This window comes from Cylas formicarius, unplaced genomic scaffold (assembly GCF_029955315.1).
Source record: "Cylas formicarius isolate icCylForm1 unplaced genomic scaffold, icCylForm1.1 PGA_scaffold_10__41_contigs__length_53128322, whole genome shotgun sequence".
In the NCBI taxonomy this organism is placed as follows: domain Eukaryota; kingdom Metazoa; phylum Arthropoda; class Insecta; order Coleoptera; family Brentidae; genus Cylas; species Cylas formicarius.
Genome location: NW_026844214.1, coordinates 49,250,187 through 49,277,314, shown reverse-complemented (window position 1 = coordinate 49,277,314; position 27,128 = coordinate 49,250,187). Strand labels below are relative to the sequence as shown.

At 33.5% G+C, this 27,128-nt stretch overlaps 1 protein-coding gene across 1 annotated transcript in view; it reads right to left on the bottom strand.

The window, feature by feature from the left end:
* LOC132699522 (pikachurin) overlaps window positions 1-27,128 on the bottom strand; it is a 171,360-nt gene that overhangs the window by 97,155 nt on the left and 47,077 nt on the right. Inside the window, exons 3-4 of the mRNA XM_060666294.1 lie at window positions 20,491-20,670; window positions 11,240-11,449 (exon numbers count right to left, since the gene is read on the bottom strand). Of these exons, the coding sequence (XP_060522277.1) occupies window positions 11,240-11,449; window positions 20,491-20,670 (390 nt within the window). The remainder of the gene's footprint in view (window positions 1-11,239; window positions 11,450-20,490; window positions 20,671-27,128) is intronic.

Sequence of the window (27,128 nt, the reverse complement as noted above, 5' to 3'; positions counted from 1 at the left end):
AAAAATTAAAGCTCATCCACCGAACCTCAATAACGAACCGATCGACAACCAATAATAAAAACACCGTGACTTTTCTAAATGAAAATTAAGAAAAGCGTCTGAACGTCACACACTCGATGGCGATCGCTAACCAACAATTTATTTGAGGCCTTATTTATCGGGCGGGTGACAGCGATCGATATTACAACGCCTATCGAATTCCTGATTTGATTGCTCAAGTCCGGACCCGGAAAAAAAGGTTTCGCTCTATATGCCGCTACTCGAAAAAGGTGTTTTCCACCCCCACGGGGGTGATTCTTTTTTTGCCTCCGAAACAATCGACAGAAGTGGGCGTGGCCTTGATTTTGGGTTTGGTTTTTCAACAGTATTCTTCGATTTGTCTTTAATTAGGATGGAATCTTTTTCTCTCTCTTTCTCTCTCTCTCTCTCTCCCTCTCTCCCTCTCTCCAGTTGTTGCTCGACTCCGGGCGACGTGACTTATTCATGGTGCAAACCTTCTCCATGCCTCTTGATCCTCTACGGTTCTCATAACTTCCGCTACTGACATGTTTGTAAGGTCCTTGACCTGGTCTATAAATCTACTGGTGATCTGCCTCGCCCTCCACCTTCCATCACAATGTTCTCCATACCATCCTTCCGTATCACGTGACCAAAGTATTTCAGTATACGCTTCTGGATTGTTGGAAGCAGCATTTCATGATTCAGAACATCCAATTCATGAGTATGCGTTCAACGACCCCATAAGTTGCGATATTAGCGCTTTGAGCAGTCTCATCTTGGTCATTTTCTGAATGTCGTGGTCTTTCCAGATTTTAGCCAGTCTACCCAAAGCTTCTTTTGCCTTTCCAATCCTTCTCTTGATTTCTGGCTCGGAGCCTTATTGGCTAGTTAGTTTTATCTCAAGACAGATGACAGTGTCCCTGGTTTCTATATCATGAATGTGTCGAAGTGGTATTGGGATTGTTTGAGGCCTATCCACAATTAGCAGACAGCATTTGGACCTATTCAGACGTAGGCCTGATTCCAAACTAGCAGCTTTCACACGTTGAAGGGGTTCAAACATTTCTGGCATGACTGACCAGAGCTATGGTTCTTTAATTACCGCATTCGTTTTTAGCACCTTTTGTATGCAGAGGGATGTAGATTGATTCAGTCCGCCTTTCGGGCCATTCACTATTTTCCTTTCTTACCGCTGTTCTCTAGCATTTCAGAGACGATGTTGTCTGATCCAGAAGATTCGTGACTGTTAAATTTGCGCAAAGTGACTTCTACGTCGAATTTCAGTATAGGTTATTCGCATTCCTGGATAAGTTCTAGATCCTACTAGATGCCGTTTACCACACTTGTTGCATAATATACTATTAAGAGAAAGAATGATATACGGAATACTGCAAATTAAATCAAAAGGTACATACCACTAGGTAGCATCCTCTAGCATGATATCATCTGCATAAAAATTTGGCGGAAAGAAAATGACATAGATCGTTAATGTACCGTGCGTTCAATTTATCTTGATACCATTTTAATTGACTAAAACTTTTTTGTTTTTAGAGATATCACGGTAAACAAAAAAAAAACATAATGTAGGGTTAGTAGCCAAGTTTTTTTCCAAAACACTATCAATTTTCTGACATACAAGCCTATACCATATTTTTCAAATGAAACACCCTGTATTTTATAATTATTTAATAAAATATTCCGATTACAATGATGTAGCGCACTTTATATTTTAGTAGTCCACTCGTTTTTGACAAATCGGCCAAAATTGGAAATTTTAAAATAATTTCAAAGAGTGCCCTGACTGACAAATAAAAATATGTTTATATTTGACATATTAGTATACAACGTTGATGGTTGAATTATTGTCCAAGTCGTTATTGTTAAAATGGGTTTTTGCGAATTTAGCATGCGTGAAAGGAGTGATATGCTTGAAGGACACTTTCTGAATAATAAAAGTGCAACGGCAGCTCATCGTCAGTATATTAGACTTTATCCAGAGCGCTGAGCTCCTTCAAAAGGCTTTAAGGCTTTCAAAGAGGTTTGCAGAAAATAGTAACGTATTAAATGCTCATAAAGTATGCGGGAATCGTAATGTTTTAAATGAAGAAAATAAGGCAAACATATTAAGATTCTATGAAACACATCCAGTTTCCTCTATTACTAGAGTATATGAAAGACATTCATTTCTAGGGGATTCAGTTTGGAAAGAATATAAATATAATGCATTTCAATTTCGTAAAACTCAAAAACATATTCAGTTTGGTTTGGATTTTTTAAATTGACATAATCAGAATAATTATTTGAAAAACGTTTTATGGACTAATGAAAGTTCGTTCACTACAAGAGAGGGTTGTAATAGACAAAATACGCGATATTGGGCTTTAAATAATCCTAGACAAATACAAGAAATAAAAACCCAGGGGTATTGATGTATTGATGTTTATTGATCAAAAGTGGACTGAGAACATTATTTGCCACTCTTAGAGCACCAAATAGAACAATGTATAGAAGATTTACCCCTAAATATACCAGCGCTGATTATATGGCAGCAAGACGGTGCCCCTCCTCACAAAGTTGTGTAAGTTAAAAACTTTCTTGACATGGAATATCCCAGGAGTTCGATAGATAACGGCGGAACTATGGATTGGCCAGCCAACAGCCCCAACTTAACTTTAATGGATTTTTTCTTTTGGGGACACATGAAAACTCACGTGCACAGAACTCCTTGTAATAATGTCGTGGAACTTTGGCAGAGGATTCCAGAGGCAATCAATCAGTTAAGGGACAATCCGGAAACGTTACTAAATACCGGTCAAATGCAGCAGTATTTAGAATAGTTAAAAAAAAAATTACCTTAGTGTGTCTTGTCATTTTTAGAGTTTTTGTTCTACATTAATTTGTAAATAATTATTGTGGTTGCAGTTGGTCACGGCACTATATAAAAATGTTCTATTTTTGCCGATTTGTCAAAAACGTCTGCTACATCATTGTAATTCATTTAAAAAAAATGTGATGCAGGCTTATATGTCAGAAAATTTGATAGTGTTGACTACTAACCCTGCTTTTTGTTTTTTTGTTTACGTTGATATCTCTAAAAACAAACAAGTTACAGCCAATTAAAATGCTATCAAGATAAATTGAACCGACAGTACATCGTAAAAAGCAGCGGGCCCAGAACAGAACCTTGTGGCACGCCTATCTACGTTTCTGAATTCTGTAATTTCATTATTGAGCCCAAAATGCGATTTCCAGGTTATTTTCCAAACCCGCTTTTATCTATATTTTGCCCCCTGGAGGGGTTAGGAAACTTTCCTGATCCCCACCTTCGTTCCAAATTTCAGTCAGATAGATTAATATCGTCCGCGATCCAAAATTTTTATGAGTGGTCGTTATTTTTCTCCTTCGAGAACGTTATAATTTTTATTGGAGAAGGACTTCAATGAGGTCTATCCCTGTCCCTGCCATCCCTCTCCATTTAAATATATTTTCCTAGGTGGCAGATAGTATTTAATAAGATCTAATGGAAGTCTTGGTACACCATATTTATTTAACTTTTTCACTATTCGATGCTCCTCTATAAAGTAGTTAACAATAACAACACTAAATACTTAGCTTAGATAATTTTAGAATCCCTCAATTTTCAACCCTTAAATTTATCTATTTTTGGATCATTGATAATGTTGTGATTACGGTTTCATGTTGTGAAGATATACACAACTTACTTTACTCTACACGTTTAAAGCAATGGATTGAAATTAATAGGCACATTTTGTTCTGTAACCCGAGAGATGAGAATGACTCATTTAATCGATACGTCAACGTCGCTCCCCTATACTAACCAAAACCGGACCACCCGCTTTGGTTCTCTGCCGTGAAGAATTTTCTTTGATGCTCTCCAGTCGGTGGAAAAATATGTTCGAAGGGTTGAAACGCTAACCCTGTGAATGCACTTTTTGTTATGTTTCGTGTCATTTCCAGGGGTCGTCCCGCCTACACTGTCGTAAGCTCTAATGCGACAGGATGTTATATCGGCTTTTGTCGACACTAAACTCAAATTAATCCAAGCGGGTTGACACGGAAATGTCATCTAAAAATGCGTGTCTTTATATCGATATTATATTTGCATCAAAATTAACGCTGACTAGATTTGTATATTGATGCGAATAAAACTTCTTTCATAATTTTTATTGTGATGTTTTCTGTGTTAATCAACATTTTATTACAGAATCCGAAAATTTGCGTCCAAGCAACTTGCAGCCATTTAATTTCTTCTTTTTGTTCATTAATACGGCATGGATCTAATGTAGCAAGGTGGATAACAAGCAAGTACTTAGTTGAGCGATACGCTGAATTTGTGGCTGGTGATTTAATTCCACTATAAATAATTATCATTTGTACTAAGGTGGCTTTTACTTGATGAAATTCCATTTAACACAATTAAATTAGAAGAAAAAATGTTCAAAATATGACAATATTCCGTTTAAGACCAAATTTAGACAGATATTTCGAAATTTTCTTGTTAGGATTCTCCTATGTATTTTATTGTTTTACTAATTTTGGGATTATATGAGAGACATAGAGTTCAGAGTTATTTGAAACTGCTTTTTAGTTATAATCTTATCTATTAAAGAGTGGTCGTAACCATTGTTGAAAGCTATTTGTTCTATAATATTTTTTCAAAGTTTGCCGTGGAAAGCAAAAAAGGCCGCCATTTTGTGTGTAAGGGTGACTTGAGTTATTATGTATTATTGTGTTCATGTGTGAGGGTTTACGAGAAATGGAAAAGTCTAATTTGTTCTGTAGCTTAGTTACATTAAATTCCAGAAAGTTTAGAGAGTTATCTAGTTCCGTATGATTCACTTTTAATGACAAGGTAAAACACAAACTAATAATTATGAATCTTCAACCGTCAAAGTTATATTCCATAACTAAATTACACAAACAAGATATGCCAATAAGGGTAATTCTTTTGTAATAGCACCATCCGTTAAATTCTCAACAAGATTAATAAAAATTTTAGAATATCATATTTCCTTTAAACCTAGATATGTTATCAAAATTTCATTCGAACTAATTAACAAAGTTAAAGTTGAAATTCCTCCTAAGGCAATTCTAGTTGCATTTGACGTGCAAAACCTATTTCCTAGCATTCCACCAATTGACGTAATAAACATAATAGACAATATTCTCACTCAGAGACAAGTCGACCCCACCTAGATAGATAGTTTAATAGTTTGTTTAGACCAAAATTGTTTTGAATCTAATGGTCAATTTTATATTGCTAAAGAAGGATTAATTATGGGAAACCCACTTGGTCCAATACTTGCAGAAATTTTCATGGACAATTTAGAAAACTTGATACTTAAACATCCTCTGAGTTAACGATTTCTCTGATGGTATAGACACGTAGATGATGTTTTTGCTTGTTTCACTTGAACAAAAAGACAACTGTAGTTCTTTTTGAATCGTATTAACTCCATACATAATCGTATAAAATTTACGATGGAGACGGAACTAGATAACTCTCTAAACTTTCTGGACTTAACAATAACCAAACTACAGAATAAATTAGAATTTTCCATTTACCATAAACCTTCACATGGGGACAATAATACATAATATCACATTTTTCTACTCCCGTCTGTAAAATACCGTATTTCCCACCGATCTAGCGTGCGGGAAGCGTCACTTTACCACGTCACTTTCGTTTCCCATGAATTCGAGCCACTTCCGACATTTCCGAGATTTTACCGCACGGGTTTGGGAGCAATGGTATGTTTTCGGAGATATTTGTCACGCTTGCAATTTTGACGTTTGTTAATTCTGACGGTCATGTCAGTCAATGTATTCATGTTTTGCGAAAATGTACCCAAAAACTAACGGTCGTAGAAAAAGTACAGTATGCAACACGTTCGGTAAACTTTTTAACTCACTCGTTTATTAAAAACTCGCTCCGCTCGTGTCAAATTAACTCGTGAGTTAAATGCCGTTTACCGCACTTGTTGCATAATATACTATTACACACACAAAATGACTGCCTTTTATGTTTTTATCCACAGACTACTTAATATACCACTTTCCACAGAAAATTTTGAAAAAAACATAAAACAAATACCATAGGACATTTTATAGAAAGTCATAAAACTAAATTACGAAAAACTTAAAAATCTGGAGTCTACAAGTTGAAATGTGGATCATGTCCCAAAATTTATATTGGACAAACAGTAGAATATTTACGAAATGCATTAACGAACATAAAAAAAGCGTATAAAAATAAAAGTTCGGATTCTAACTATGCCATTTATTTAAATTCAGAAATGCACAACTTTGACGATAATTTTGATATTTTACATATTTAATGAAAAAGTAAAAAACTAAATTGGTTGGAATCTATGAAAATTAACCAAATGAGATATTCGAATCTGTTACTTAATGGCCAATTGGATTTAAATGCGTCTCCGGTGTTAAATTTAAATTTATAACCCCAGGAAAATACAAAATGGTTCCCTGGTTCAACAATAACTTAAGAACAATGGCCAACCAACTTTCGGATTGGTGATGTCAATCAAGATCCCATCTCTTTAAATTTGTACAAAATAATGAAAACACGTTATAAAGAAGTGGTTCAGAAGCTTTTTTTTTTCCTTTTTTTTTCTGCTTGCTAATCGGCGCACAGCGTTAGTTTTGTTAAACTCGTAGGTATAACCTGTATTGACAATGTAAGCAAAGTCGAAATCACGAAAGATACCTGTTAAAATATAAATATAACTTTGAGATGCTAGATATCGCACAAGACACATCTAAGTGGAGAAAATGTTCAAGGAACAGCTTCTAAAGACAGAACGCTTGTTCCTTCATAATTTGCTTAAAAAATTGTAGGTATTGGAAGACATAACCAAGAAAATGATATCTTTGGACAATTAATAAGTTAATATAATTTGTATGTTTTATTTAGCACTTCAAAGAGATCCTAATTTCTCTCATTTCTAGTGTAGTTAAAAAAAATTCAGTTTGTAGTAGTAAAAATTCATCTTGCAGCTCAATTGTCTTCTAATATTTCCTGTAATTTTTGTACACTGAAATATATTACCCAGACATCCATCCTGTAGTTATTCAATTGTAAGAATTCTGTTTAGTAAATTGAAATGTAAATATTTGTGTAAGTCAGTTTTCCAGTTTGTTAAATGAATAATAAATATATTGATGTTGCGTTCTTATACAAATCAATCAATTTTCCAGAAAATTACGGCAAGAGTCAGTAGGGGGCGGGGAGCGCAAAACTTCGTGAGCAACTCGTGAGCACTTTCATTAAAATGCAAAGTTTGTAATTTTTATTGGAATACTTAGCTTTACAGTTGACAGTTCCATTTGTCTTTCGTTAATAAAACTATTTATGAGAACAATCCAAGTAAAACATATTTTTTACCAACAATGAAGAAATTTGAAAGCTGTCGAATAATTGACATTTAATTTTTATTTACCCAGCAACACAAACAAATGAAACGCGTCATTAACTCCAAGGCTTACTTACTTTAGTGCACCTCGATATAATTTATATTTAAATTTTCAAAAGAATTTTTCTCGAAAACGGTGCGTCCTGGCGAGGTGCGGCAAGGGCACCTAATTTACGTAGAAAACTTGAGATTCCAAATTCTGTAGTCCAAATTACGAAAATTCGGGCAAATTTTTCCCACGCCTCTCCTGTGTTACCCCCCTGAAGACAAACTAGTACTAAGTTTTAGTTCGTTAAATAGAGCCTAAAATGTAAATGTACCAAATTTTATTTAAAAATATTTACGTGTTTCGATAATATTTACATAAAATCGCCACCACCTCTTCCAATTTAACACCCTGTATGTTAAAAATTAAGACGTTTATATGAAATTTTATCCTTATTTTGGGTCATGGAATACGTGGTTAAAATATTGACGTCTAATTTACATAATCTAATAATACATAATATCTCAAATCACATTTACAAACACAAAATGGCTGCCTTTTATGATTCTATTCACAGAATACTTAATATACCACTTTCTACAGAAAATTTTGAAAAAAATATTATAAAACAAATAACATTTTATAGAAAGCAATTACGAAAAACTCAAAAATCTGTTTTTCTTAATTTTAACTTCACGAGTGTCACCTTTATATTGAATTTTGAATTTCATTCACCTTGGTATACCGTGACACATGACAAAAGGAACAAATTTCATGGCTACTAGGATAGATTTCTGTCATAGGAGTAAAAAATTTCCTTGATTTTTTTAATAGAAACTTTTCAGAGATCCGTTTGATAAAAGTGCTCCGTAATTTGGAGCAAGTAAACGCCATCACCCCAGAAACTAGGTCGAAGGTATGGAGAGTTTGGCCAACTGCCATGCCTCACGGTTTTGGATATTTATTGCTTTCCTTAACGATGAAGAGGCAGAGCGCAGTCGGAAATTGAAATTGTTTAGACCAATAATTGATTGATGAACATTGGGGCCAAACTGTTTAGGATTTTGTTTACACGTCGAATGTAGGTCAATTATTTGTGCCATTCGACCCTTCAATGATGGTTTTTTAATGCGACCTTAATCCTAACTTTTAGTCGCGTCATCCAGTATTTTCCTTTAATCAATATATTTTATATTGTAAACATGTAAACATTTGTTAATTACAAACAGTAACAGTAACGTTAGGTGCCTCTAAATATTAAAAGATTTCTTGACTATCCATTATTTGTTGCCTGTAACACCACTCCATTGTGGTTCCATGAATTGACAAAATTCATCAAAATGTATCAACAATTTTTTCTTTAACATCCATTGGTGTAAGTCAGCAATACTCCATATTTATAATAATAAAATATTGATGACTTTAAAACCAAGTATTCATTAACAATATATTATGCAACAAGTGGTAAACGGCAGTGTTTAATAAACGAGTTAATTAAAAGTTTACCAAATCTGTGGTCTACCATGCTTTTTCTACGACACCTAGTTAGCTTTAAATAAAGCACGCTTAATAGAGTATAACAATTACAAGTAAAAATATTGTAACTGTCACGAATTTTCGCGTTGTCATTTTTAAAATGTATTTTACTGGTGTTTGATTTATTACCTTAACTATAACATTTTTCTAATTTTGCCGCCATATTTAATTTCTTCAAAATCGACACATGAGTTAATCATATCGGCGCCCATTCAAAAAGCTATATTATAACTTTGCCATAAAATGTACAGGCGAAAATTTAGATGGGATTTCCCATGTTCCGTTAGGCAATGCATCACCCGGTAAAGTGTATTCCCGTTTGATTGTCGAAATATTTGATTTATAATTAAGATACTATACATAAAAAATTAATAAAAACTATATGAATAATTAAAATAAAAAAACAATTAATTAATTAATTAATAAGTAATCTTCGCAAACTATTTGTTTTTGGTATGTGTAAAGTATACGAGTAAGATCAACGGCATTTGAGTCACGAGTTTATCTGTCACGAGCGGAGCGAACGCTTAATGCTTATTATAATGATAATATATATTATAATGATAACCAAATAAAAGTTTACGTAATACTATACTTTTTCTAAGAGCGTTAGATTTTGGATACATTTTTGCAAAAAAACATGAATACGTTCACTTACATGACAAACGTCAAAAATCAAGCCGTGTGGTAAAAACCCGTGGGCGAAGAAAATTGAGTGGTAAAGTAACGCTTCCCGCACGCTAGATCGGTGTATAATTAGGAATTTTACACAAGGGTGTAGAAAATAGTATATTATGGAACAAGTGCGGTAAACGGCATTTGACTCACGAGTTTATTTGACACGAGCGGAGCGTAGCGAAGCGAGTGTTTGATAAATGAGTGGGATAAAGAGTTTACCAAACGTGTTGCATACTATACTTTTTCTACGACCGTCACGAAAAAATCACAATTTAACAAGTTAAAAGTAATAACAGATTATCAGAATTTCGTAATAATTAAACAAAATATTTACGGGTGGCCATTACACCAATTCGTTTATCGTTCCGATCGGTTCGGCTATTGTTGTCTCTTTTTAACTGCGTACGTTAGACAGAGAGAGATATATTATTGGATATGTCATACAAACAACGGAATAAACACAATTTTAAAACTTTTTGTTGTTTATTTCACATTCACAATTGATCATTAAGTTTATTTAAAGTTTAAAGTTAGTTAAAGTTTATTTAAAGAAAAATTTTATTTTTTTATTTAATTTTAATTTAAATAATTAATAATAATTTTATTTATTTAATTTAATAAATTTATTTTATTTATTTAAAGAAAAATACTGTAATTGGAAGAAAAATCATCCAAGGATACAGATTTTAGGAGGATTAAATTTCTAGGATCGTATAAGTAAGAAATAGCAGATCCTAACCTTCAATTTTGTTTTGTTTGTACTGATGAGACAGGGATATTTGAAAATCGTACAACTGATCTTGATATTAATTGAGATTAATATAAAAACTGTAACGGTATGTAAAATTTCTGTGGGAAAATTAAATTATAAATGTCACTTTACTTACTGACTAGTCCAGTAGATTTTAATTGTAGCTTTTCTGTGTATTAGTTTTTCGGTATATTTTTGCAAAACAACACGATTACATTCACTGGCATGACCGTCAGAATTGACAAACGTCAAAATTCAAAGTGTGGGAAATATCTCCGAAAACATCCGATTGCTTCCAAATCCGTTCGGTAAAATCCCGGAAATGTCCGAAGTGGCTCGGATTCATGGGAAACGAAACTGACGTGGTAAAGTGACGCTTCCCGCATGCTAGGTGGGTAATTAGGTATTTACATACCTTAAATATTCCTTTCCATAATTCAGCTGTCCGTAACGCATATTCACAATCTTTTATTTCAAGCTGATAGAGCGAACAATGATTTTAGATTATGAACTGTACGAATTTTAATCTGAACTTATTTGTAAATATGGAGTGTCTGCTTATTCTTGATTGTTGATTGTTTTTTATAGCATTTTGAGCAGTTTAGTAACAAATGAAAAATTTATTTTTGTCAACCTAAAATTCCAAACAGATTCACTGTGCGCCGCATAATTCCAAATCTTCAAGTTTTTAGCTTGTTCCTACTGGAATACCATATGGTAATACGGCAGGTGTTCAATTAAATACAGATAACAGCATAGCCGTCAATGCGTTTTCTCCGGAAAACGAAACGGACACACAAACATATATCTACGTTTAAAATGACTGAGACTTGCCTTTCTCGCAGCTGTCTCCGCCTCTTCCCAGCGGACAGAGACACTTGGAGGGAAGTCCCTCCGCGTCCGAGCGACAGCCACCCCCGGGGCCGCAATCCAAGGGACAAGGGCGAGCCGTGGAGATCGGCAGGGTTACCCTGAGAACGTTCGATCCATCCGAAGTGAGTTTCTGCTCCAGTCGCGGACCGACCGTCGTGAAAATTATCTTTTCTGTCATAAAAACAAAACGAGGAACTTAAAATAAAAACTATAAAGGCCGATCAAAATTAAGTGTCACATCATTGGTAGCTTTTGCTTGAAGGTGGTATCACTTTACACTTGATAAAGGGTCCGAAACGTTGTGTGTTGTGTAAATTAAAAATCAAGACAATGGAAGTTCGACATCCTTTTAGTATTTCTATTGGTAGCTTTGTTATGAGTAGGTATAAAAGTCGGTTAAATTAGCAAACTAGTAGCATTTTTTCCACTGACTACTATGGTGAAAACAGAAAAACGATTGAAAATGAGGAAAATGTTCTCTATTTATATAAAATACCATGCATATTTTTACTCGAACATTCCTAAATAATAATAATGACAATAATAATAATAAACTGTCTTTATTGAAAACAAAAATATTGCAATATAAATTATAATACAAAAGTGGCGACATTCGCAAATTGAGGTCTTCCGCGTAACCACAAGCACCGTCACTATAATTGTCAACAAAATACACATCCGTTTATACCTACATCGTATGTACGAAAAATAGACGCATATCATAAACTCATACGCTTTTGCTTGATACTGGCGGCTCTAATAATAGTATATGCAACAAGCGCGAGTGAGATAAGGAGTTTACCAAACGTGCAACATAATAAACACAATTTTAAGCCGTTTTACAATTGATCATTAAGTAGTTTATTTAAAGAATAAGTCTATAATTGGAAGAAAAATCATCCAAGAATAGAGTTTTCAAGAGGATGAAATTTTTAAGATCGTATAAACAAGATTCTGCAAAATCTCAAACGACCCGCATCACATCTGGAATTCCTCAAGGGTACCATTTGGGACCATTGTTATTTTCACTGTTTATCGCAGATGTCAGTAAATGTTTTCTTTTTGCTAAATCAGCATCATACGCAGATGATCAGAAACCATACGCGCCCGTGAAAAGCCTTAACGACTGTCATAAGTTTCAAGATCTTGATCGTTTTTATGAATACTGTGTGAAAAATCGTCTATTTTTAAATATTGATAAATGTTACTGTCTTAAGTTCAGCAGGCGGATAAATGATATAAACTTTGACTACACATTCAATGGTGTAAAAATAAAAAAAGTAGAGCAGATTAGGGATCTTGGAATAACTATAGATGTAAAATTAAGTTTTGATATCCACATTGAGAATATAGTAAAAAAAGCTTATAAAAATTTAGCTTTTATATTAAGAGTTAGCAAGGAATTTCAGGATCACAAATCGCTTATTATTCTATACAATTCCTACGTTCGATCTCACCTTGACTATGGCGGTGTGATATGGAGTCCTCAGTATCATAAATATATAGACAGAATCGAGAGAATACAAAAAAAGTTTGTTTTCCATTTAAATTTTAGATTTAACCGTAACTTACTAACTCATTCGTATGAAGCTAGTCTTAATTTCTACCATATACTGAAGTTATCTGTTAGAAGAATTATCTCCAGTGCTATATTTTTGCATAATATTATTAATAGTAGGATTGACTGTCCTTTACTGTTGGAAAAACTATCCTTCAATGCCCGAGTCGTTATAACAAGAACTCCTTCATTATTTTACGTGCCTAGATTTAATACAAACTTAGGTAACAATTCCCCAATATCTGTTTTACATAGACAATACAATAACTATTTTTCGCACATTGACATCTTTGCGTTATCACTTAATTCGTTTCGAAATCAAGCAATTAGGATTTTTCTATAAATTTATTTTAATTTTTGATTTGTTTTCCTTATTTTTTCACATTTGTTTTTTGTAATTCACGCACTTAATATACAGTGTTAGTTTTGGTTTAGTTTGGTAAGTTTGATTGTAGGTACCTACTTATAAGTTTTACTTTGTTAATTAAATAATGGTATAATTGTTAGTGTGTCCTTGTAAATTGTGAAGTTAGTTCTTCATGTTAGGGCACCTTTGTAATAAATAAATAAATAAATAAATAAATAAATAAATAAATAAATAAAAAGGCAGGCCCTAACCTTCAATTTTGTTTTGGTTGTACTGATGAGACTTGGATATTTGAAAATCGTACAATTGGTATTGGCAAGATATCAATATAAAAACTGTAAAAACCACTAAAGTTTATACGAACGGTATGTAACATTTCTGTGGGAAACTTAAATTATAAATGTCACTTTACTTACCGACTAGTCCACCAGATTTTAATTGCAGCTTATAGCACATAGTATTTAAATTGTCTGATATATTGTATAACATTTTTCTGTGTATTAGTTTTCGGCGGTGTCTCGATTATGAATATCATTTCCCCTGCAAAGTTTATCAAACCAGTACGACGGGGTCTTATTGGAGTTTAGTAAAAAAACAAAAGTGGCTGACTGAACATTACAACCCGAATCAGAGAGGCACTGTGAAATATTGTAATACTTCCTGAGATTATAACTAAAACTATACAATAAAAAACTAACATATCACAGAGTTTAAGTTTGACTTCTTTCCTAAAAAGATATTTATGAATAGACAATGTCCTCAGCTAATATATTTTTGGAACACCGAGCCAACATGCTTAGAAAACCGCAAATCGCCGACAAACCAGAATCCCAAAAATGCTGGGCTGCAGACACCTCTGAAATTATTTATAGGTCCAAATTTATTTTATTAGCGGCATTTAAGGCTTCACTAGAAAGAAAACATAAATATAACTGAGTATTATCGGCGCATAGATGAAATGCACAACATTTAAGAAAAGTAGGGATGTCAGCTGTAGGAACTGAAAAGAGAATAGGTCTCTGAATACTTCCCTGGAGAACACCCTCTCCAAAGCAATAGCATCTGACTAAGTGTTTCTTATAACTACTCTTTGGTATCTCCGAAAAAGAAAATGTTTAAAAAATGAAGAATATCAGTTTAGGTAAGAGGAGAAAATGGTCCGATGTGTCGAACGCTTTGCTATAGTCCAAGCGTATGAGAAAAGAATAAATTATCAGTAACATGAAGCAAGGCAGACGTAGTGCTGTGAAGAGGTCGAAAACCAGATTGAGTGTCTGGGGGGATTTTGTTATCGCAAAGGAGATGGCGAAGTTGTTTAGCTGCAGTTTTTTTCAACAACCCTTGAGACGATTGGCAACAAACTGATTGGTTTAACTTCAGCTTGCTTCCAAGAGTACGGAAAAAACCCAGAGAAAAGACACTTGTTTATAAGGAAAGTGATATGATCGACTAAATACGAAGTATTCGAAAGAATAATTTTTATATCAATATTGTCTGAGCCATGAGCGTTAGTTTTAATACTAATTAAAATTAACTTCCTCAGGGTGAACTTTAGCTAGGACTAAATTTTTTATTAATATAATTTGAAGACACAAACCCGGGATCAATACCGCCAATAGCTCCAAAAGCAGTAAAAGCAACATTAAAACTATTAGGTTGGTCTAAATTGTTTTCAAACGTTAAAGTAGCATTACTGTGCACTTAAAGTCTCCTCACAGTACGGCAAATATTTTTAGGACCAGCCTTAAATGTACTTGCCAAATATGCCGTTTTCTCGGCTCTCACACAGGAGTTCACAAAATTTCATACTTCTAGTTTGTGTCTATTTTTAAAAGTTTAAGGTTTTCGGTAAGCCAAGGGGCTGGGGGTCTCTTAATTATAACTGTTTTTAATTGAGCATTAATATCAAATAAATAATTCACATTATTCGTAGGAAAGTCAACTTGAACGTTTATATCACCAAAATAGTATAAAAGATCTCAGTTAATTCATCATCGGACGCTGAAAAATCTCGAAAGGTCCGAAGAAGGATTGGATGACGGTCTTTCTGCCGCTTGAGATTACAGAAACCAATACAGTGATCTGAGATATCATATCACGAACTTCGATATTGTCTCATAGGATAAATTAGAGGGAACTAGAGTTACTAGTAACCCGAGTGGGCCCCGGTAACTAGTTGATGCATGCCGAAGTTGGCGAAAATATTTGAAAGTCGAAAATAAGCGAGAGCATTAGTTTTTAACAGATCAAAATTGAAATCTCCGCCAAACATCAAAAAATCAAATCGAGGAATAAGGGCGGTTCCAGAGAGTCAAAACATTCAAGAAGTTAGAGAGTTAGAGGTCTATAAACTGTTCCTAGACACAACGTTTTCCCTTCGATCTTAATAGACAACCATATTTGTTCCAAACTATCATTATTAATATATCTATTTATCCCTCCACCACGTGTTTGATGGTCATACCTAACAATGCGATAACTATCAATTTTTAGACCAACAAGAGTTAAAAGCTAAGTTTCCGAAAGACCCACAAATTTAAATCCAAAATCCAAAATAAATTGGGAAAAAAGATCCAAGTTAGAACAAAGCGATCTTACATTTAAATGAGCAAGCGCGAGAATCGCTAGACATGCGTATACTAAACAACTAATTAACTAAACAAAAATAATTAATTTGCACGCAAAAAAGCAGAAACAAGTTAGGAGATCCCCAACATGGAACAAAAGAGATGCAATATTAGTGGTTGTGAAGTAAGGGGTGTTTTTTTTTTTGATGTATAGAACTTTAAGTTGCAATAAAACAACGATGGATTATTCGATTGACATGAATTTTATTTATCCGAAAGATAATCTTGTGGCATTACATTTTAAATATGATTTCTGGCATAGGACCGCCACGGCTGGCGCGGATGTAGTCCAATCTGGACGTCCAATTTTCGATGACTTTTTCCAACATTTGCGGCCGTATATCGGCAATAACACGACGAATGTTGTCTTCCAAATGGTCAAGCGTTTGTGCCCCACACAAAGTAGTCTGGCGGTGTTAAATTACAAGATTTCGGAGGCCAATTCACAGGTCCAAAACGTGAAATTAGGCGGTCACCAAACGTGTCTTTCAAAAAATCGATTGTGGCACGAGCTGTGTGACATGTTGCGCCGTCTTGTTGAAACCACATCTCCTGGACATCATGGTTATTCAATTCAGGAATGAAAGAATTAGTAATCATAGCTCTATACCGATCACCATTGACTGTAAAGTTCTGGCCATCATCGTTTTTGAAGAAGTACGGACCAATGATTCCACCAGCCCATAAAGCGCACAATCAGTCAGTTTTTCTGGACGTAACGGTGTTTCGACATACACTTGAGGATTAGCTTCGCTCCAAATGCGGCAGTTTTGTTTGTTGACGTAGCCATTCAACCAGAAGTGCGCTTCACCGCTAAACAAAATTCACTTATGAAAATTGGGAACAACGGCAATCTCGTTTTGGGCTCATTCGACGAATCTACGCCTTACTTGATGATCGTTTGGCTTCAATTCTTGCACGAGTTGGATTTTGTAAGCACGTAAACCAAGATTCTTCCGCAAAATCTTCCATAAAGTGGATGGACACAGATCCAATTCCTGTGCTCGATGGGGGATGGACTCATTCGGGTCTACCTCAATGCTACGCCCTACAGCAACAATAGCTTCTTCTGTACGCACCGTAAGGCGTCTCTGGGGATCAGTTATCAAACATGGTGCGAAAACGTTCAATGATTAATCTAATTAACTGCTCTGATGGACGATTTTGCCGACGATAAAATGGACGTAGTGCGCGATACGTATTCCGCACAGAACAATTATTTTCGAAATAAAATTGCACTATGTGCAAGCGTTGTTCAGGAGTGAGTCTATTCATGATGAATTGCCAAACCAAACTGAGAATAAATCACTTGACAGCTGTTAAATCGGTCGCCACAATAATAATGCCAATTCAATTATTAGAAAACTTTTCTTTCTCCATTTAGCGAATTAGTTATATGAATTGTTATCAATTATTTGAATCGATTTTACTGTCTATGATCAGATTTTTGTTAATGTTTTCATGTTGATTCCTAACTGTAACTGATTTTCAGTTAAGCTCTGAAGAAGCCAGCAGGATGATTGGCGAAACGTTAGCAAGTTCGACTCAACAAAAACCGACGCAGCATTAATACAGAAGTTTTGTGAAAAGTATGACAGAAACCTGTGGAAATTTCTTTGAAAAATATATTATCAAGTACAGAGCAAAATGCGAGTCACTCAACAGAATAATTGGTGTAAAGGAATCCAGAAGATTTGTAAATAGTTTCAGAGAATTAGTTTCAATTTTTATTGGATATGGAGACAAAAGCAGAACTTAAGAAGTTTGTAATTTGTTTAAGGCAAAATATTCAGAAAGATCCATTAGAACATCCACCGGGAGTAAAATTTATAGAAACAGGGCTTGTAAACGGTAGTTCAAAAAGCAATAAAAACACAAGATTAAATGTTTTATTAAAAGTTGGTGATAATCTCTATCCTGCTTCTTCTGAAGTAGATTCAAACAATGATGTTTATCAAGAACAGCTTTGCGTATATTAAACGAATAAGAGAATCATCCGTACAAGATCGCATTACTTCAGGAGCTAAACGAAGCTATCCCTGCCCACAGAATACAGTTTTGTAAAACTACGATGGAAGCGTGCAACTTAAATCCATTTTTTGATTATCAGATGCCGTTTAGTAATATAAATAGAACAAAATAGGTATGGGAGTGCAAATAATCCCAGACGAAATGGAAAAAAACATACTCAACATACACAAAAAATTAATGTTTTGGGCAGGGATTTTGAATAAAAAAATTATTGGACCTTATTTCTTAGATCGCAATTTACAATTTCCTCAAATTGACTTAATTCCTAATCCCATGACAGGTAGACAGATTTGTAGAAAGGGGTCGACAGAATGGCCTGTAATATCTCCAGAGATTACTCCAATGGATTTTTTCCTCTGTATAAGAAAAAAATCCCTAAAACTTAGATGACTTAAAATTTAGAATTAGATATAAAATAAGGCAAATTATTGATATAGGGTGTAAAGTACGCTAAATGAAATTTGAGTCGGCATTTTTGAGTTAGTCTGTATATTTTTTATTTATTGCGATTTTTGCATAATATACGTCTTCATAATGATATAATTATTAAGACGTACTCACAGCTCCGTCCATATGAAAATTTGCACATTTATGATAAGTATAGAGAAAACCTGCGGATTTTAGCTCGTAGCTTTACTTTTTTGAAAGCAATTGAAAACAATGATTTGAAAACGTTAGTTCCTTCTTTTTTTTTGTAGGATCAACATTGCTATTATTATTATTATTACTATTATTATTTAACAGGAAGAGTAACTTTTCGAAAATCACAAGAGCTAAGAAATTGTTTTGGATTTTTAAGTTTAACGACAAATCGATTTATTTCACACATTTCCATCATAGTTTCACAAAACTGTAGTCTGTGCTCCGGGTCATCTTCGTTTAGCCCCTGAAGTAATGTGACCTTGTACGGATGATAGTCTTATTCTTTTAATACACGCAAAGCTGTTCTTGGCAATCATTATTTGAATGTACTTGAGAAGAAGCACGATGGGGATTATCGACTTCTAATAAAATATTTAATCTTGTGTATTCATTAGTTTTTGAACTACCTTTTACATGTCCTGTTTCTATAAATTCTACTTCCTGTGGATGTTATCATAGATTCTTTCTGAATATTTTGATTTCAACAAATTACAAACTTCTTAAGTTCTGCTTTTGTCTCCATATCGAATAAAAATTAAAAATTTTAATTCTCTGGGTTTCAATTAAACGCGCCATATTTCGTTTCTTTAATTGTGACAACCTTATAAATCTTCTGGATTTTATAAATCAAAGTTCTTCCGAACTTAGCTTAGATAATGTTTGAGGAGGGCGGAGCTAAAAGAGGGACATTGAACATTGTCTATAGACGTTCAGATATTTATTGAATTGATTATTTGCAAACAATATTCGTTTGACTGAATCTAATTTTCGTTTATATTTTTTCTCATGTCTCTACAATGCATATGCATAGAATGCTGTAAACTCTAAGAGTACCATACGGAATGTTATATTTGATCGATCGAAGATGTTGAGAGATTTTGGGACAAGTTTTAAATGTGGCTAGTAATGTGGTGTAACAGTGACGAGTGAGGGGTTTCTTTCGGATTGTGGTGTAATGTATTCCGTAATTTAACAATTAGTATCAGTTTCAGTTATGTTCTGAAGAAGTCAACAGGATATAGCATCCACTCCCATAGAAGGAATCCAGAATCCATAATATACACAAAACGATAGCCAAAACATTAAAAATATACAGTGGGTCCCATTTAAGCACTGTACTTGTTCAGGAAACCTTAAAACCCAACTATACCAATTTTTATAATATTTCAATACAGGGTATTTGATTACTGTTTGATTTTGATAGTATTTTGATATTGGGTAGATCTCTCAAAAACACACTAAAACCATATGTTTCGTATTACATCAACCTGAAGTCATGGCCAACTGGGACTAATTTTTGATGTCAAATATCGAGAAGAGCTATTAGGAATTTCTTTAAGAATAACATTTTTTATTTAGGACTACATAAAACTTAACTATACTAATTTCCATGAAGTTCGTTTAAGCAATACTCCTGTAGAATGTTTGTTTTTGGCTCAACTTTGATAATTTTTTTATTGGATCGCTTTCACTGAAAGACACTAATGACTATCTATGACTAATATGATTAGAGAGGATTAGATATGAACTAAACAGACTTTACAACGCTGCGTTTCTTTTTAATTGAAAATGATTTTTAATTCTCATCTAATAATGAAACTAACAGAAATATTTGACATTAAAAATTAGTCCTAGTTTTGGTTCGTTTTCGAGAGATCTATCCAACAAAAAAAAATCAAATGGTAACGATAATTCAGACACCCTGTATTGGAACATTATAAAAATTCTAAATACTCCTGAATAAGAATTCGTTGCACATTTTTTTTTAATCCCTAATAGTACTTCTCTCTTCTCTTTCTCTTGTCAAATAGTCTTATTTGGCCATGACTTTAAGTTGAAGCAATAAGCAAAACAAGGTTTTATTGCATTTCTCAGAGACCTATCAACAAGAAAAAATTATCACAATCGAAACAAAACAAGATTTTAATGGGGTGTACGGTTCTTAAATGCTACATACTGTATATGTATATAATTTAAATAACCTTACCTGCCGTCAGTGCGCTACTGTTCGCGTCGATTTGGGGAATTTCGTTCGAATCGTATCCGCGGGCGGCGCCACTGGCATTCGGAAACGAGGACTCGACGGCGTCCATTACAGCGTCCTTTTGATAAATTATGTCTAACTTTAAGTCTTCCAGTGACGGAGGCGAAACTGTCGAGTTCATTTCTGCAATGCGAAATTGGATTTTGTTCAATAGAGCCACCGGCACCTATTTTTTTTTATTTGGGAACTGATTCTAGTTCCCGGTATTAGTCTCGAAATTGGTCTCGAAACTCAAGATAAATTTTAATTCCAAATTAAAAATAACAAGAACGCTCTCTTAAAAACAGGCACACATACGACAGATATTATTAAATAAAATTATAAATATTACTTTCGAAAATATGATTTAATTGCATTTTTCAACACGACTCACTAACTTTTGAAGTTTTGTAGCAAACGATCCAAATATTTTAATTTCGCATTTGTATTGTATTTTATTTGTATTATATTAAAGTGTTTGTGTTTTTTTATTTTGCGATAGCATTTGCAGCTAATGATATTCCGGTGGACGCAGATATTGTCGTCTTCTTGCAACGTTTGTATTTTACGCCTGACACTCATTTTTATCAAGCCAAGCCATGTTAATTTTAATAGGGGGGGCGTTTTATATATTTTTGGAATTGGGAAAAAATATCTGTCAGACGCGTCGGTAAAAGACGGAAAAGTAATTTTGAATTCCGCTATTTATCAAAAATAAAAAATAGTTATGGAAGCAGTTTATATGCTACCAAATAAATTTCAACAGTTACGAATTCAACACGGCAATATTTTGTATTTTAATTGAGTCAGACCTGATACATTTAAATCGTATTTAAATTGTTAATAACTGGTAGTAGGTATCGATGATAAAACCGTTAATAGAATACGATATTCGGCAATTCAATTTATTCTCCAAACCGAACAGATATTGTTTATTTGCTATGGAATATTAAGCAAAATAAAAATTTAAAATTTACAAAAGCTTGGTATAACAAATTAAATATTTGAGAAATTAATCAAAACTTGTATACATATATCATTACACAATTAAGTTCGAGCACATCTTATAATAGAAGATGTAGAAATGTAATTCGACCTAAATCGCTCAATGGAAAACGCGAGTCTCGTTCGCACCTGATATGGATTAGCGTTAAAGCTCAAGTAATTGATACAAAAAGAAGAATCCACGAGGTTATTTGCAACTTTGTAAACATTAAAACAGTTTCCTACGAGAAAAAGTGTCGATCTCTGGTATGGTATGTTTCTTACTCCATATCAACTTCCATTTTTATAAATGTATATATATATATATATATATATATATATATATATATATATATATATATATATATATATATATATATATATATATATATATATATATATATATATTTTATAGGATGATTTTTAGGGTTTGGTCCACAATGAACAAAACTCACAAATAATTATAAAACACTGTAATTGTCATTGACGTTTTGACCGGCAACCCAGGTCTTTCTCAAAAACTGCAAAACAAAGGACAAAAAAAAGCGTCTAACACAGAATATCTTAAACAGTAGACATATACGAATTTAAAAATTACAAATATTACAAAAACAAATGACATATATTAGTCATACTCACAAATTTATTATTTTTTTTAAATGTCTATTATTAGCGCTGTGAAAAAGTACCACAACATACATCATTGCCAAAAACAATAACGTTCTTGTTTCGGCGTACGAATCACAAATAGAAGTGGAAAATAAACATTCATTGTATCTGATGTCTTTTTTTTTTCCTCTTAGTTTTTATTTATTTATTTTTTTAGAGTGTACATTTGTGTTAAGTTTAAGATCTACTGATACGCAGTGAAGCATCTGAGCATTAAAATGGTCTACTTTAACAATTCGAAATAGATTTCACTCAGGTGTTTTATGTCGGTTTTCGCGTTTATGGCGTTTTTATTCCTTTGAATATGTATCATCTCAATTATTTCCCTTTTTTGTGTGTTTGGTTCGGTAGCGAGTATTTTTGTGTCATCGAAGTTAAAGGTATGTGTTTTCTCCGTTATATGGCTGCTGATGGCTGTTTTGTTTTTTTTGTCGTACTTATGACCATTGATGTGGTTCTTCAACAGTTGGCTAGTCTGTCCAATGTACACTTGGTCACAGTCGTTGCATGGTATTTGATATACAATGTGACTTTTTTTATCTTTGGGTATTGGTGTTTTTAGTTTACTGAAATTCCTATTTAACAAATTTTGACCCTTGTGGCAGATTGTTACAGAGCTTCCCTTAAACACATTCGAGATTTTTTCCGATAAATTTGGTATGTATGGCAACGAACAATATTCTCGTTTTGATGGTTGTGTGTTTTCCTTAACAGAAATCTTGTTGTAGAATTTATGTATCCTTCTTTTAAAAATAGAGTTAATTAAGGCACTTGGGTAATTGTTTAGTTTTAGTGTGTACTTAGCCTTATATAAAGCTTCTTTTCTGTACTCTGGATCAGATAGATTTATAACTCTGTCAGCCAACCCGATAATAACAGTCTTTTTTTGTGATATTGGGTGTTGGGAGTGAAAATTAAGGTATCGTCCAGACCATGTATCTTTTGTGTACCACATCGTTCTGATTTTGTTTTCCTTGCGTATTAGTGTCATGTCTAAGAAGTTAATTTTGTCATCTTTTTCATATTCTATGGTAAATTTTATCTTTGTGTGATATGAGTTAAAACTATTCAGAATGAGGTCGCCCTTTTCTTTAGGTATTGCTAGAAAACAGTCGTCGACATATCGATAGAAACAGGGTAATTTAATAGTCATTTTGTCAATAACTGTTTTTTCTAGGTCTTCGAGAACAAGTTGCGCAATTACACTCGAAATAGAAGCACCCATGGCACAACCGTCAATTTGCTTGTAATATTTATTATTATATATGAAATAGGTCGAATTTAGAGTTAATTTTATGGCTTCCACGAACTCGTCTAGTGGAATGTCTGTGTGAAGTTTGATCATGTCCCATTTTTTATTTATTATGTCTATAGCTAAATCGATAGGAATGTTTGTGTAGAGGGACACTACATCTAGAGATGCTAAAATGTGGTCATGCGGTAGAATGATTCTGCTAATTTTTTCTTTAAACTGCCACGAATCTTTAATATAGTATTCATTGTCATTCACTATGTTTTTTAAGATGTTTTTTAAGAATTTTGATAATTTTTCGAAAGGGGACTGAGTGCAAGAGACAATAGGTCTTAACGGGATATTTTGTTTATGCAGTTTTGGTAAGCCGTAGATCCTTGGGGCGATAGCATTATTAATTTTTAAGTGTTTTGCAGTTTGCGGCGAGATTAGGAGAGCTTTTTCCCATCGATTTATTATATCGTTGTTATTTTTTTGAAATATGTTTGTGGGATCGTTTTTTAATTCGCTATATGTGGCCCTATCTGATAGAAGTTCATTTATTTTATTGTCATAGTCGGTAGTGTACATTATGACTGTTTTGTTAGTCTTATCAGGTTTTAACGTTATAATGTTAGGGTTTTGTTTTAGAAAATGTTGGGTTTCTTTAACTTTTTTAACTAACATATTTTGGGTTTGGTTAGCAGTCCAGTTTTGCTTATTTTTGTAGTTTCTAATAATATTACAGCATTTTGATCTATAGTCATTCCGTGCGTCGGTTGAACAGTTTCTAAGAGCTGACTCAATACTGCTGATGATGTTAGGAATGGGTATCTCTTTTGGTTGGCTGATAGGTACGGCAAGATCTGGACCAAGACTAAAGATCTCAAACAGGTTACGCGGAATATAAATAGTTAAATTTTCTACCCAGTTCTTATTTTGTACTATGGTATCCATATTATTTTGATACTGTTTTAGAGATTGAAGACTGTTATTATCGGGTTGGCTGACAGAGCTATAAATCTATCTGATCCAGAGTACAGAAAAGAAGCTTTATATAAGGCTAAGTACACACTAAAACTAAACAATTACCCAAGTGCCTTAATTAACTCTATTTTTAAAAGAAGGATACATAAATTCTACAACAAGATTTCTGTTAAGGAAAACACACAACCATCAAAACGAGAATATTGTTCGTTGCCATACATACCAAATTTATCGGAAAAAATCTCGAATGTGTTTAAGGGAAGCTCTGTAACAATCTGCCACAAGCGTCAAAATTTGTTAAATAGGAATTTCAGTAAACTAAAAACACCAATACCCAAAGATAAAAAAAGTCACATTGTATATCAAATACCATGCAACGACTGTGACCAAGTGTACATTGGACAGACTAGCCAACTGTTGAAGAACCGCATCAATGGTCATAAGTACGACAAAAAAAACAAAACAGCCATCAGCAGCCATATAACGGAGAAAACACATACCTTTAACTTCGATGACACAAAAATACTCGCTACCGAACCAAACACACAAAAAAGGGAAATAATTGAGATGATACATATTCAAAGGAATAAAAACGCCATAAACGCGAAAACCGACATAAAACACCTGAGTGAAATCTATTTCGAATTGTTCAGATGCTTCACTGCGTATCAGTAGATCTTAAACTTAACACAAACGTACACTCTAAAAAAATAAATAAATAAAAACTAAGAGGAAAAAAAAAAGACATCAGATACAATGAATGTTTATTTTCCACTTCTATTTGTGATTCGTACGCCGAAACAAGAACGTTATTGTTTTTGGCAATGATGTATGTTGTGGTACTTTTTCACAAACAGCGCTAATAATAGACATTTAAAAAAATAAATAAATTTGTGAGTATGACTAATATATGTCATTTGTTTTTGTAATATTTGTAATTTTTAAATTCGTATATGTCTACTGTTTAAGATATTCTGTGTTAGACGCTTTTTTTGTCCTTTGTTTTGCAGTTTTTGAGAAAGACCTGGGTTGCCGGTCGAAACGTCAATGACAATTACAGTGTTTTATAATTATTTGTGAGTTTTGTTCACTGTGGACCAAACCCTAAGAATCATCCTATAAAAAATATACAAGGATCCAAGAAAAGCATATTTTTCAACTATATATATATATATATATATATATATATATATATATATATATATATATATATATATATATATATATATATATATATATATATATATATATATATATATATATATATATATATATATATATATATATATATGTCGCCGCCCTTAGCTTCCAGGATACGACACTCTCCCATTTCGGGTCTTATTTGTTATGGATTGTTTATTTTTGACTCGTATTATTTATCGGTCTAGACCAAACAGTTATAATTCTGTTTATTCGTAATTTTGTGGATCCATGGGGAACCCACTTTGGTATTTTTCCGAAGTGAACGAGACGTGAACCGGATAGTCTGGCTTTATAGAAGCACTGGTTAGGTCGGATTTTGAGTAGCTCCGATAGTTTATTTTTAACAGGCTATTTTGTGGTTGATATAGAATGATTAAGTGATTAGATTATTCGTTTTACCCGCCCCATACCGGGTTTCCATTTCTATTGTATTATTTTTGTTATATTGTTTATTATTCCTTACGATCTCCGACATCAGATGTGGGATCAGTACTTTTTACAGTCGCAATTGTGGATTTATGGGCTCTATAAAGAAGTAAAGAAAAAAATTGGGATTCAGTTCTAAGCAGTCCTTGCAAATCAAATTTATTGGAGTTATGAGAAATATTTTGTCACTTAAAGTTATTACTGTTTTGTTGCTAAGCAATATTGTAAGGGTGACTAGGCAAACGATAGGCTTCATTTCCGGCCCGTCGTCATACTATAGTACTGAAATTTTCATTAAACGGCCTTCGACATTTTATGCACGCATAAGACAGTTTCATATTAAAACAGTTTATAATGTGATTTCGCTCCAACTTCCGAGTGACAAGCTAAGAACAGAGTTTCCCTGTTCCGTTGAAGCTTGAATTTGATGAGATCTTTCCTTTTCACTTAGCACTGATTTAGATTGTTTTCATTTGAAAGAAAAATTGCATATAAGTATGATTTATTAGTGTAAACGTGGGTGCATTGAATATTTGATTGAAAAAGACAGCCGCACTGATTGATGACAATGGAAATTGAGCATTTTTGCATTTACAGCAGATATAATAAGAACTGGTTGTTTATCTTTTTTGTTCCAAAGATTCTACTAAAGTAAAAGTATGGCACCATATAAATTCTCGCAACAAGGGGAGGGACATTGAACGCGTTCCGAATAAAGCAAAAACAATTTTTTTTTCAGTAAAACGTTCCAGATCTTCAGCTTCAATGACATTATCGTTGATATTATGTGGTATAGAGGATAGTCATAACACCTGTTGAGGTTGATCTCCACATCTTCACCTATTACACCACCAGGAACTAAAATCTCAGATGCAACTATAAAGGGAACTTGCGAGGGATGAGCCCGGAAGGATACACCCTTGGGGCAGAAAATTCCGATGTGATGTTATTGATAGTATGTGAAGCATTACATGCAGGGGTGACAATTCTTGCAAGATCGTGAATAGTTATTGTTTTTCCCGGATGATGAAGCAACCAATCATTTTGCGCGACTGCTTCGCCTTAAAAGAACTGTTTACTGCAACGTAAAGTGGCTGAAGTT